Source organism: Muscardinus avellanarius (assembly GCF_963383645.1).
Source record: "Muscardinus avellanarius genome assembly, chromosome: 10".
Lineage (NCBI taxonomy): Eukaryota > Metazoa > Chordata > Mammalia > Rodentia > Gliridae > Muscardinus > Muscardinus avellanarius.
The window spans coordinates 19,063,319-19,076,191 of record NC_137796.1 but is presented as its reverse complement, the minus strand read 5'-3'; the positions used below and the strand labels follow the sequence as shown (position 1 = coordinate 19,076,191).

The 12,873-nt window shown below is 46.3% G+C and overlaps 1 protein-coding gene across 3 annotated transcripts in view; it reads left to right on the top strand.

Moving 5' to 3' along the window:
- Positions 1–12,694: 12,694 nt before the first annotated feature.
- PHAF1 (phagophore assembly factor 1) overlaps positions 12,695–12,873 on the top strand; it is a gene marked incomplete at both ends in the record, with an annotated part of 30,559 nt that continues 30,380 nt past the window's right edge. For all 3 annotated transcript variants that reach the window (XM_080704381.1, XM_080704380.1, XM_080704379.1), the window contains one exon: positions 12,695–12,758. In XM_080704381.1, coding sequence (XP_080560507.1) covers positions 12,695–12,758 — 64 coding nt within the window. The remainder of the gene's footprint in view (positions 12,759–12,873) is intronic.

The window sequence follows — 12,873 nt, the reverse complement described above, 5'->3', positions numbered from 1 at the left end:
CACAGCACTGCTTCTGTTTGTCTTAATGCTGGCATTAAGATCATAAAGCCTTGCTCTCCAAAAGTACAGGCTTTGAAGACTTATAAGTTATTGATGCGATTTGATATTTTTCATAATCTATATTTAAACAAAATTACATCATTGAACCATCTTTTCTAAAATCATCGCCATTAAAATTTGCCTTAAGCTACCAAATTGCTTTTGCCACCATTAGCCATTCTGTGTGTTTGTATATTTCATTTATTTTCACAATAAACTTCTGTGTAGTGAAAACAGTCTTGACTCTTTATTGACTTGACAACTTCTTTCTTAATATTATGAAATGAAAATTGATTCTTTTTTTTTCTTTCTGAACTGTTCTTTGATCCCTTTACCTTATAAGAAAGCAACAGCAATCCCAGCATGGTGTACGATTGTAATCACAGCATTAAGCAGGCTGAGACAGGAGGATCACGGTTCAAGGACTACCTCAGCTACCCCTTTGCAACTCAGTGAGACCCCGTTTCAAAATAAAAAATAAAAAGTAGGGCTAAAGCCAGGCATGGTGGCGCACACTTGTAATCCCAGCATTTGGGAGGCTGAGACCTGAGGATCGGGGTTTGCAGACAGCTTCAGCTACTTAGTGAGGCCCTCTGCAACTCAGTGAAACCCTGTTTCAAAAGTAAAGAATAAAAAATAGGGCGGGGGGGGGTGTAGCTTGGAGGTCAAATGCCTCTGGGTTCCAGCCCCAAACCTGGGGAAAAAAAAAAGGCAACAACAGTGCCATCTAGTGTTCATTTCTGCTAATTTCAAAAACCATCTGCCCCCTCCCCCATGATGCTAGTGATGAACAGCCCTTTATTTTTTATTTTTTTTTTGCGGTACTGGGGGTGGAAATCGGGCGTTCTACCTCTCGGCTACACCTCCCAACCCTGTTTTTTATTCTTTATTTTGAAATAGGGTCTCACTGAGTTGCAAAGGCCCTCACTAAGTAGCTGAGGCTGTTCGTGAACTGTGATCTTCCTCTCTCAGCCTCCCAAATGCTGGCATTACAAGCATGCACCACCACGCCCGGCTCAACATAGCCATCACAAGGCAATAGTAATTTTCCAGTGTATGTTATGACTTCAAAAAGCAGTGGCTTAGCTGGCTGCGGTGAGGTAGAGACCAGAGGATCTCAGTTCTTGGACAGCCTCAGCTACTTAGTGAGGCCTTTTGCAACTCAGTGAGACCGTGCTTCAAAAATCAAATGACTAAAGCCAGGAGTGATGGCGCATGCTTGTAATCCCAGCACTTGGGAGGCTGAGACAGGAGGATCACACAAGTTTGAAGCCAGGCTGATCGCACAAGTTTGAAGCCAGGCTCTCAGCAATTTAGTGAGACCCTGTTTCCAAATAAAATATAAAATAGGTCTGGGAGTGTAGCCTGGAGGTAGAAAGTCTCTGGGTTCCACCCCCAGTACCACCAAAAATAATAACTAAAAATGAGGGCTGGAGTGTACCTCAGAGGTATGGTACCCTTAGGTTCTATCCCCAGTACTGCAAACACACACACACACACACACACACACACACACACACACACACACACACTCTCACAGTTCATGTGGGTCAGGAATCTGGAAGGAGCTACGTTTAGTAACTCGTGTAGGTTCTCTTAGGATAAGGTTAACACCAGCCCAGGCCATAGTCACCTGAAGGCTCGACTGGATAAAGGATCCCTTTCCAAACTCATTGATGTGGTCATTGACTAGCCTCAGTTCCTTGTACCCTGTTTGTTTTTGTTTTTGTTTTTAAAGGCCGGGCGTGGTGGCACACACTTGCAATCCCAGCATTTGGGAGGCTGAGACTGGAGGATTGTGGTTCACAGACAGTGTCAGCTACTTACTGAGGCCCTTTGCAACTCAGACCCTGTTTCAAAATAAAGAATAAAAAGTAGGGCCAGAGATACACATCGGAGGTTGAATGCCCCTGGGTTCCATCCCCAGCCCCGCAAAAATAAAACCTTGAAGCCACCAGCTGTGGCACATGCTTATAATCCCAGTACTTGGGAGGCTGAGACAGGGGGAACACAGGTTCATAGCCAGCCTCAGCTAATTAGGCCCTCTGCAATTTAGTAGGATTCTGTTTCAAAATTAAAGAGTTGGGATGTAGCTCACAGGTAAAATTCCCAGTACTGTAATCCATAAAAAATAAAAACGCCTTGATTCCTTGCTAGGACCCTTGCCATGTGAGTCTCCATAGAGCAGCCCACAACATGCACTTGGCCTTGGCTTTTCCCTTCCCTGGTGCTGATCCAAGAACAAATGTCCAAGATGGAAGCCACAAGATCTCAGTCTTAAGCTTCCATACTCATGTTAGAATTGAGTCACTAGAGCTGGGCGTGGTGGCGCACGCTTGTAATCCCAGCCTTTGGGAGGCTGACACAGGAGGATCACGGTTTGTGGACAGCCTCAGCTACTTAGGCCCTTTGTAACTCAGTGAGACCCTATTTCAAAATAAAGAATAAAGAGCCGGGCGTGGTGGCGCGCATTTGTAATCCCAGCATTCGGATGGCTGAAGCCAAAGGATCGCTGTTCCTGGACAGCCTCAGCTACTTAGTGAGGCCCTCTGCAACTTAGACCCTGTTTCAAAATAAAGAATAAAAAGGGCAGGGGGTGTCAGAGCTCGGAGGTCAAATGGCCCTGGGTTACATCCCCAGGCCTGCAAAGAAAGGACAGATGGAAGGAAAAGGACAAAAAAAAATTTTAAATAGGGCCAGGCATGTAGCTCCAACATAGAATGCCCCTGGGTTCCATCCCAGTACCGCTAAAAGTCACTAGATCTGGCCCACATTCCAGGGGAAAAGTGTTAAGCTTCACCTCCTGAACGGAGGGATATCAAGGAACTTGTGGGCATATTTTCTAAACCAGAGTAGCCATAATACCATATTTATAAAAATGATTATTTACAGAACAACTTTGGTGTTTTTAAACATCCAAACATTTTTACTGTTTTTTTTTTTTTATCATGATTTCCCCTAGAGAGCAACAGTTCCTTTTTTTGCATCATCATCACATATACATACGTGGCATTTCAGGAATGTTCCAAGCCGGGCATGGTGGTGCACTCTTGCAATCCCAGCATTTGGGAGGCTGAGACAAGACGATCACAGTGGGTGGATAGCCTCAGCTACTTAGGCACTTTGCAACTCAGACCCTGTTTCAAAATAAAGAAAAAATAAGGCTGAAAAGTGTCACTCAGCTTTTGATGTTTAGTGATCTCAGTGTTAAGGTCATTAATGTCTTTTTTTTCCCCCCAAGCCAAACTATCCAGCTTTATTAAAGATATTTTTCACTAACAATCATAGTATTTCAGGCAATACATGGTGAGATTATCTTTAATGGTACACAACAATTCAGAGGTCCAGCCCTAGCAGAGTTGAGGTTCGTGTGTTGGTGAGGGGAAGCCGAGGTCGATGAGAAAAGAATGACCACACGAATTAGATTCATGCTTCTCCATTTTATTCAGGATTTGTTATAACTTTTATACTTTATTTTTTGGCAGAAAAGCAAGGGCATAGCCATGCAAGCAGGATCGCCAAGGACAGGAAAAAGATATTTTTCATAAAGTTTAGGGCAAGGGTGCCAGACATTTAAATAATCATAGTACGCTTTGTCTCACTTCACAAGGCTGACTCAAACTTAATCTTATACAGTGGCTCAAACTAAGGTCAGTTTGAACTTAATGTTTGGCCAATAACTTTATCCTTGGGAAAAAAATCTTTGCTGCCCGAGTCTCTCATGAGCCGCTGCCCATCAGTTTCAGTTATAATGCTTAAACATAATATTCCAATTATACATATTAAGCCAAATAATCCTAAAATAATTTTTTGAAGAAAGGAATGCTAGACATACTTCATGGGGGATCTACGCCGTTGCGGATCCCCTGACCAAGTTTCTCAAGATCTGCATGAGATGCTGTAGCACAATGACTTTCAAACTTCGTTCTTGGGTGGACTACCAAAATCAGAAAGCCACTCTAAAACCCAGTGAAGTCATTTGAGGCTCCAGATAGGGAAAGTTTAGAGTGAGGATTGACATTTCACATTTAGCATGTTTATAACAGCTTTTCATAAGCCAACCCTGACTTTCAGGAAAAAAAGTGAAATTATCAATCTGAAGATCCACAATCAATAGTGGGGTGTGGTGGTGCAGGTTTGTAATCCCAGCATTCAGGAGGCTGAGACCAGAGGATCACGGTTCTCGGACAGCCTCAGTTACTTAGCGAGGCTCTCTCTGCAACTTAGTGAGACCCTGTTTCAAAATAAAGAATAAAAAATAAGCCGGGCGTGGTGGCACATGCTTGTAATCCCAGCATTTGGGAGGCTGAGACAGGAGGATCGCAGTTTGAGGACAATCTCTGATACTTAGGCCCTTTGCAACTCAGTGAGACCCAGTTTCATAATAAAGAATAAGCCGGGCGTGGTGGCTCAGGCTTGTAATCCCAGCATTGGGGAGGCTGAGACCCAAGGATCACGGTTCACGGACAGCCTCAGCTACTTAGTGAGGAGCTTTGCAACTCAGTGATACCCGGTTTCAAAATAAAGAATAAAAAAAATAGGGCAAGCCGGGCGTGGTGGCGCACGCTTGTAATCCCCGCGCTTGGGAGGCAGAGACAGGAGGATCGCAGGTTCGAAGCCAGCCGCGCGCGCTGGCTTAGGAGACCCTGTTTCCAAAATGAAAATGTAAAAATAGGTCTGGGAGTGTAGCCCCGGAGGTAGAAGGGCTTCCAGGAACCCCAGTACCAGCAAAAAAAATAATAAATAGGGCAGAAAGTGTAGCTCAGAGGGCAAATGCCTCTGGGTTCCACCCCCACCCTCAAAGAAAAAAAAAAGAATAAAAAAAAAATAGGACTGGGGATGTCACCTGGAGGTAGAATGCCCCTGGGTTCCATCCCCAGTACCGTAAAAATAAATCAGTGGTGGTGTAGCTTGGAGATAGAATGCCTCTGGTTTCAATTCTCAGTACCACAAAAAATAAATTAGAACAGTCATCATGGAGGTTCCTTAAAAGACTAGGAATGGGCTGGGGGTGGTGGCACAAGCCGGTATTCCAGTAGTTGGAAGACAGGAGGATCACAGGACTCTGCCAACCTCAGCAGCTAAAAGACTAGGAATGGAATCACCATATTATGAATAAGCTATACAACCCTCAATCCTGACCAAAAGAATTAAGTCAGAATGCTATAGATACATGCATGCCCATGTTTATAGCGGCACAGTTTATAGTACCAAGTTATGGAACCAATCTAGGTGTCCATCAACAGATGATGAATAGATAAGGAAATTGTGGTATATGCACAATGGGTTGTTTGTTTGTTTGTTTGTTGCAGGTCTGGGGTTGGAACCCAGGGGCATTCAACCTCTGAGCTACACCCCTTGCCTATTTTTTTTTAATTTGGAAACAGGGTCTCAGTTGTGGAGGGCCTCACTAAGTAGCTGAGGCTGTCCGCGAACCGCGATCTTCCGATCTCGGCCTCCTGAATGCTGGGATTACAAGCGTGCGCCACCACGCCCAGCTTCACAATGGGTTTTTACTCAGTCATAAAAAAGAACAAAATACTGTCATTTGAGCCTGTACAGATCCACTTGCATATTATCCCAGTACTCGGTGAGCTAAGACAGGAGGAACACAGGTTCAAGGCCTGTGTGCAGGAACTGTGCAAGACCCTGTTTCAAAATAAAAAGGGATGGAGCCGGGCATGGTGGCGCACGCTTGTAATCCCCGTGCTTGGGAGGGTAAGACAGGAGGATCACACAGGTTCGAAGCCAGCCTCAGCTACTTAAGTGAGGCTCTCAGCAACTTAAGTGAGACCCTGTTTCCAAATAAAATATAAAATGGGTCTGGGAGTATATCCCAGAGGTAGAAAGCCTCCGGGTTCCACCGCCAATACCACCGAATAAATAAATAAATAAATAAATAAATAAATAAATAATAAAAAGGGATGGAGGTGTAGCTCAGATGTAGAATGCCCCTGGATTCAGTCCCTAGTATCACACACATATTACAGCATTTCCAGAAAAATGGATGGGACTGGAGAATATGCTTAGTGAAACTGGACAAAAATCAGAAAATCAAAGGCCACATGCTTTTCTCTTGTATGGAAGCCAGGGGGAAAAAATTGGAAAGAAATATGACCTCATGGAACAGAGAGACCAGTAAGAGTACTGGGAGGGGATTGGGAGAGGGAAAGGAGGTTTGGAAGGAAACAACCAAATAATGTTATATACATATATGAACGTATCACTTGGAATCTCAGGATTTTGTAGAGAGGGGAGGTAAAAGGGGAGGAAACAGCCAAGTGACAGTGACGTGTGCATGTATGACTATATCACTAGGAATCTCATTGTGATATATAATCACAATGCACCAATAAAAGTTAATTAAAAAGTAAATAAAAGCTGGGTGTGGTGGCACTTGCTTGTAATCCCAGCATTCGGGAGGCTGAGACTGGAGGATTGCAGTTCGCGGACAGCCTCAGCTACTTAGTGAGACCCTCTGCAACTTAGTGAGACCGTTTCAAAATAAAGAATAAAACATAGGGCAGGGGTGTAGCTCGGAGGTCAAATGCCCCTGGGTTCCATCCCCAACCCGCAAGAAAAAGAAAGGAAGGAAGGAAGGAAGGAAGGAAGGAAGGAAGGAAGAAAGAAAGAAAGAAAGAAAGAAAGAAAGAAAGAAAGAAAGAAAGAAAGAAGCTGGAGGTATAGCTCAGGCAGAATGCCCCTGGGTTCCATCTCTGGTACCTCAAAAAATAATTAAAAAGGAAAGAAATTTAGAGGAAATTTGTGTATGTGTGGTACTGTAGATTAAACCCAGGGACACTCTACCTCTAAGCTACACCTCCAATCCCATTTTTTTTTTTTGATACAGAGAATGCAGGGGCATTCTGCCAGCCAGCTACATGCCCAGCACCTTTTATTCCTTTTTTTTTTTTTTTTTAGTACTGAGGATTGAACCCAGGGGCTACACCCTCCACCCTATTTTTCATTCTTTATTTTGAAACAGTCTCACTAAATTGCAGAGGGCCTCACAAGGTAGCTGAGGCTGGCTGCAAACATGCAGTCTTCAGCCTCCTCCCAAGTACTAGGATTACAAGCGTATGCCACCACACCTGGGTTCTAGTTCACTTTTATTTTGATTCAGGGTCTCTTAAATTGCCTAGTGTGTTGCCGGGCGTGATGGTGCAGGTTTGTAATCCCAGCATTCTGGAGGCTGAGACTGGAGCTCTAAAGTAGAATGCTCCTGGGTTCAATCCCCAGGAGAGAGGGGGGGGGGAGGAAGGGAGGGAGGAGGAGGAGGAGGAAGAAGAAGAGGAGGAAGAGGAAGAGGAAGAAGGAGAAAGAAAGAAAGAAAGAAAGAAAGAAAGAAAGAAAGAAAGAAAGAAAGAAAGAAAGAAAAAAGAAAGAAAATAAGAAATAAGTCCCAGCTGGTCAGACAGAGTTAGAGTTCTAGACCTAGACTCTGGTTATCTGCTCTCTACATAGCATATACAAAATATATATATAATTTTTTTTAATGGGCGGGATAGGGACAGTAACAGAAGCACTTCAATTAAGAAAGGGGGCCGGGCATAGTGGCACACGCTTGTAATCCCCGAGCTTGGGAGGCTGAGACAGGAGGATCTGCAGGTTCAAAGCCAGCCTCAGCTACTTAGTGAGGCTCTCAGCAACTTAGTGAGACCCTGTTTCCAAATAAAATATAAAAAGAAAGCCCCTGGGTTCCACCCCCAGTACCATTTAAAAAAAAAAAAAGGGAAGAAAGAAGAGACTGTTCTGTTAACTCTTCAATGTTGCTGGGAAGATCATTTGAGGACCCACTACCCTGAGAAAGGGAGTGCTCTTCATAAGGCTTTCATACTCATTCCACTCCTGCCTTCAGTTACTATGTTTGGCAGTTTTACCAGGTCTGGCATCCTTCCATCTTCTAATGACAGCTCCCCTAATGACAGCCATTTTCCCGAGTGACACCGCCATCCATTTGGCTACCCAAGCTGTAAAACTATGTCTTTCTTCTTGACTCCCATTCTCCCCCCACATCCAATGCGAAGTCCTGCCAGTGGATTCCATCAAGTCTCTGTCACTGTTCAGTTAAGAAATATTTTAATTGCACACAAAGCATTTGCCAAAAACTAGACACTTTCATAAGTGCAGACTTCCTAGCAAATCTGTGAGGGAACTTAAGGCACAGAGAAGTCAAGTAATTTGCCTAAAACAGAAAGCTATGATGTGGTAGAACTGGAATACATCTTCTTTTCAGACTCTTCCAATGTATTTGGTTTGCATGGCTACCTGTCTTTCTGAATACACTCTTCCAGAGCCACTTCATTATTTTTTCTGAACATTCCCACCCTGTTTGGGGGAATAGCTGTTGAAGACATTCTGAGTTGGCCTACTTCCCTGCTTTTAATGGGTATACTGGGCTGCGAGTTATGGACTCCTAGTACCACCATCCCAAAGCTGTCTCACCCCAGACAAAAACCTTGATGGATCTGCCTGGCATTGTGGTGCAACCCTGTAAGACCAGTACTTAAGAGGCCAAGGTAGGAGAATTGCAAGTTTGAACACAGCCTCAGCAACTTTGTGAGACCCTATCTTAAAATAAAACAAAAATATTTTATGGGATGGGATGTACCTCAATGGTAGAACACCCTTCCGTTCAACCCTCAGTAACACAAACAAATCTGGGTGGATCACACTTAAATGAGTAAAGATAAATTTTTATTGGTGACTAACTTTGTTCACAATGAATTTCTTTTAGGTCTCACCCACCTGGTTCTTCCAGTGTTTTGGTTTATCCAAACTAAAAAGCTCCTTTTCACTTTGTTTTGCAAAGACTTGTGGCTTTGTCTAGTCTCTCAAGGCCACACAGCCTACCCCACCCCAATGCAGGCCCCACCCTCCTTTCTCCACCAGAAATAAGACCAAGTATTTGTTTGGGGTACTGGGGCCTTCTACCTCTGAGTTATACCCTCAGCCATTTTTATTCATTATTTTATTTTATTTTATTTATTTATTTATTTATTTATTTTTGCAGTACTGGGAATGGACCCAGGGGCACTCTACCTCCAAGCTACACCCCCAGTGTACCAGTATTGGGAACAGCCTAGGAAGATTTGAGAAAGCTATGATTATTAATATATTTCAAAAATTGGGTGAGGGGCAAATCTGTACAAGGACTTGGTTTCTGCCTAAAAGCAGGCAACTATTCCAATGTAAATGTAAATTAACCTAGCTAAAAGTAATTAACAAGTCAATAGGAGAGGAGAACTAGGCCTTTCTTTAGCTAAAGACAGATCTACATGATTAGATAAGCTAGCTAAGTGGTAGGAGGGGTCGACCTTCATGATAGGAGACACCTTGCCACACCTTGCTGGGGGAAGCACCTTACAGGGTTAAAGGGAGGTACCTTACAGAGATATTTCTGTTTTCTATATTTCTGTCTTTTTAATAAACTTCCTTAAATCTTCAGCAACTGTCCAAGCTATGCATATTTATTCTTAGCTTAGGACAAGAACCCGCGGTTTTTTCCTGTTTTTGGTCGTTTTGGGTTTTGTTGTGGTTTGAGGGAAAGTGTGTCCAGGACCCTAACAGGGGTCCCCGGGAACAGTTTCCCCACAACCATACTCTCCCAATTTTCTAATTTTCCCTCTTTCTAAGGGCGCCAAACCGCAACACTAGGGATGGAACCTATGGACATTCTACCTCCGAACTACATCCCCAGCCCTACTTTGTGTGTGTGTGTGTGTGTGTGTGTGTGTGTGTGTGTGTGAGTGTGGTACTGGGGGTGGAACCCAGGGTCATTCCACCTTTTTTTTTTTTTTTTTTGCAGGTCTGGGGATGGAACCCAGGGGCATTCGACCTCCGAGCTACACCCCCTGCCCTATTTTTTATTCTTTATTTTGAAACCAGGTCTCACTGAGTTGCAGAGGGCCTCACTAAGTAGCTGAGGCTGTCCGCGAACCGCGATCCTCCAGGTCTCAGTCTCCCGAATGCTGGGATTACAAGCGTGCACCACCACGCCCGGCTATTCGACCTTATTTTGAAACATGGTCTCACTGAGTTGCAGAGGGCCTCACTAAATAGCCGAGGCTGCCTGCGAACCCCATCCAAGTGTTTTTAAAACCCTAGGACTAAAGCTGGGCGTGGGAGTGCACGATTGTAATCCCAGTACTTGGGAGGCTGAGACTGGAGGATCACAGGTTCACAGCCAACCTCAACAACTTGTGGGCCCTCTGCAACTTAGTGAGACCCTGTTTCAAAATAAAGAATAAAATAGGGCTGGAGTGTAGCTCGCCCCTGGGTTCAATTCCCAGTAACACACACACACACACATACACACACACACACACACACACACACACACACACACACACGGTCTCATTGAATTGCTGAGGGTAGCTGTGAACCTTTGATCCTCCTGCCTCAGCCTTACTAGCTTGAGCCACCACACCCAGCAGAGGTTTGCTTTTTAGGGAAGAAGTGTAGGAAGAAGTCAGGAGCATGGAGCTGGGTAACACCGCTGGTTCTGGCGGCCTGATCTTAGAGACTCTGGGGTGAGGCTGGTCTGCGCCAGGCTTCACCACATGGGCTGCGATCTGGAGATGGAGTTCCAGGAAGAAGCAGATGAGAACAGGTGGCAGAGCTAGGCAAGGCCTAGGGTTTCAGGCTCCAGGTGCCTCTCTGCCTTCCTTGGTTGACTGTCTTCCTTTGCTGACTGTCTTCCTTCAGGAGCCCCAGGCTGTGCCCATCCCTGCCAGTCGAGCCTGGTCAGCAGCGGCACAGGTATAATCTTGTCTTTTCTTTTTTCTCTTTTCTTCTTTCTTTAATGTGTGGTAGTAGAAATTGACCAGAGGCCTTCTACCTCCGAGCTATACTCCATTTATTTTTATTTTATTGTTTGGAAACCAGGTCTCACTGGTTTGCTGAAGGCCTGGCTACATTGCTAAAGTGTCCCGGGATCCTCTTGTCTCAGCCTCCCAAGTACTGAGATTACAGGTTTTACACCACCATGCCCGGTGAACGACTTCCAATTTTGATGGAGTCTCATGTTACACTGCCAATGCTTTATGGGCTTGACTAAATCCTTGACATTCTCAGGGCCTCAGATTCTGCATCTGTGAGTGGAAGAGGGCTTCCTCCAGCATTTTCATATTGGTTTAGCCTACATGCTCCAGGGCACCCTGAAATGGAAAGGTAGCCATGGCTCCTCCTCCTCCTCCTTTTTTTTTTTTTTTTCCAGTAGTGGAAATAGAATCCAGGGGCATTCTACCTGTGAGCTACATCAGCTACATCCTCTGCCCTATTTTTTTATTCTTTATTTTGAAACAGGGTCTCATTAAGTTGCGGAGGGTCTAAGTAGCTGAGGCTGGGCGCGAACCTGTGAACCACCTGTCTTAGCCTAGTGCAAGTGTGCGCCACCATGCCCAGCCATGGCTTCTGATGCCAACCCTTTAAGACCACAGTCTCTCAACTCATTCTCACAACTACCCTGGAATGTGAGAATATACCACATTTTACAGGTTAATGAGTGAGGACCAGAGAGGTCAAAGGCTTGCCCAAGGTTCTTCGTTCCTAGGCAGTAGGACCCAAATTCTTTCCATGACTTGGTCCCTCAAATAGAAAGCCTTATAGCCGGATGTGGTGGCGCCAGCTTGTAATCCCAGCATTCAGGAGGCTGAGACCTGGAGGATTGCGGTTCGCTGACAGCCTCAGCTACTTAGTGAGGCCCCCTGCAACTCAGTGAGACCCGGTTTCAAAATAAAGAATAAAAAATAGGGTAGGGGATGTAGCTCAGAGGTCAGAGGTCAAATGCCCCTGGATTCCATCCCCAGACCCGAAAAAAAAGAAAAAGAAAAAGAAAAGCCTTATAGCAGGAGGGTAGCACGTGACATCCCTTTGTGGCTGGTCACCTCTGGGTATGGGGGGAAGAGAGGAATCTCCTCCCTCTTCTACCTAGTCTCCTCCCTCAACCAACCTCCTCCCACTCGCATCTCCACCTCCCACACACTGTATAACTTCCCTCTTAAATTCAACCCCAGCCCAGGCTCTGCCGGTGTCAGCCTTGGCCCCTGAGGGAGTGGGCATGAGGGTGGGGCGCCCGCGGTGCTCGGGGACTCAGCCTCGGTCCTCTCCACCCGGCTGCAGACGGTGTGCCTTTTTGCGCCTGGTGAATGTTAGCCGAACATGTGTAGACGGCAGACCAGTGTTGTGCATGCGTGTGGCGTGTATGTTGCGTGGTGTACTCTTCCTAGTGCAGACGTGTGAAACGTGTGTGGGGTAAGATTTGACATCTGGGGTTGCACGCTCAGTGACCGGCAGCTCCAACTCCCGTCGCGATAGTCCTGGAGCCTGATCCAATCTTCGCGCATGCGCGGCTCCGCCCCCACGAGAGCCCCGCCCTTGCCCCGCCCCCGCCACGCTTTACGGCCCAGCACGCCACTTTTGCAGCAGTTGCTCCCACCGCCTCTGCTGTCCCCACCGCCGGGGCTGCTTGCCGGTGAGGTGTGAGAGGTAAGGTGTGGTGTTGGGCTGGTGTCGCCTCCGCGCCAGGACGGGGTGGAAAGCAGGGCCGCCATGGACTGGCGGCCGCGGCGAGTCAGCCGCTGCGCTGTCTCCTCAGGTCCCGGTCCTGTCTGCGCTGCCGCAGGGAGGCCGCCCGGGCCCGGGAGCCGAACCAATGCTGGACCTGGAGGTGGTGCCTGAGCGCTCTCTGGGAAACGAGCAATGGGAATTCACGCTGGGTGAGTGTGGGGTCCTCGGCCAGCCCCGTTCGCGGCTCCGTCCTTCCCTCTGCGCCCTTCCGCCCGAGAGCCCCGCGCCCCCGTTCCTCGCCTTTTGGTGCCCGCGGCTCTTTAG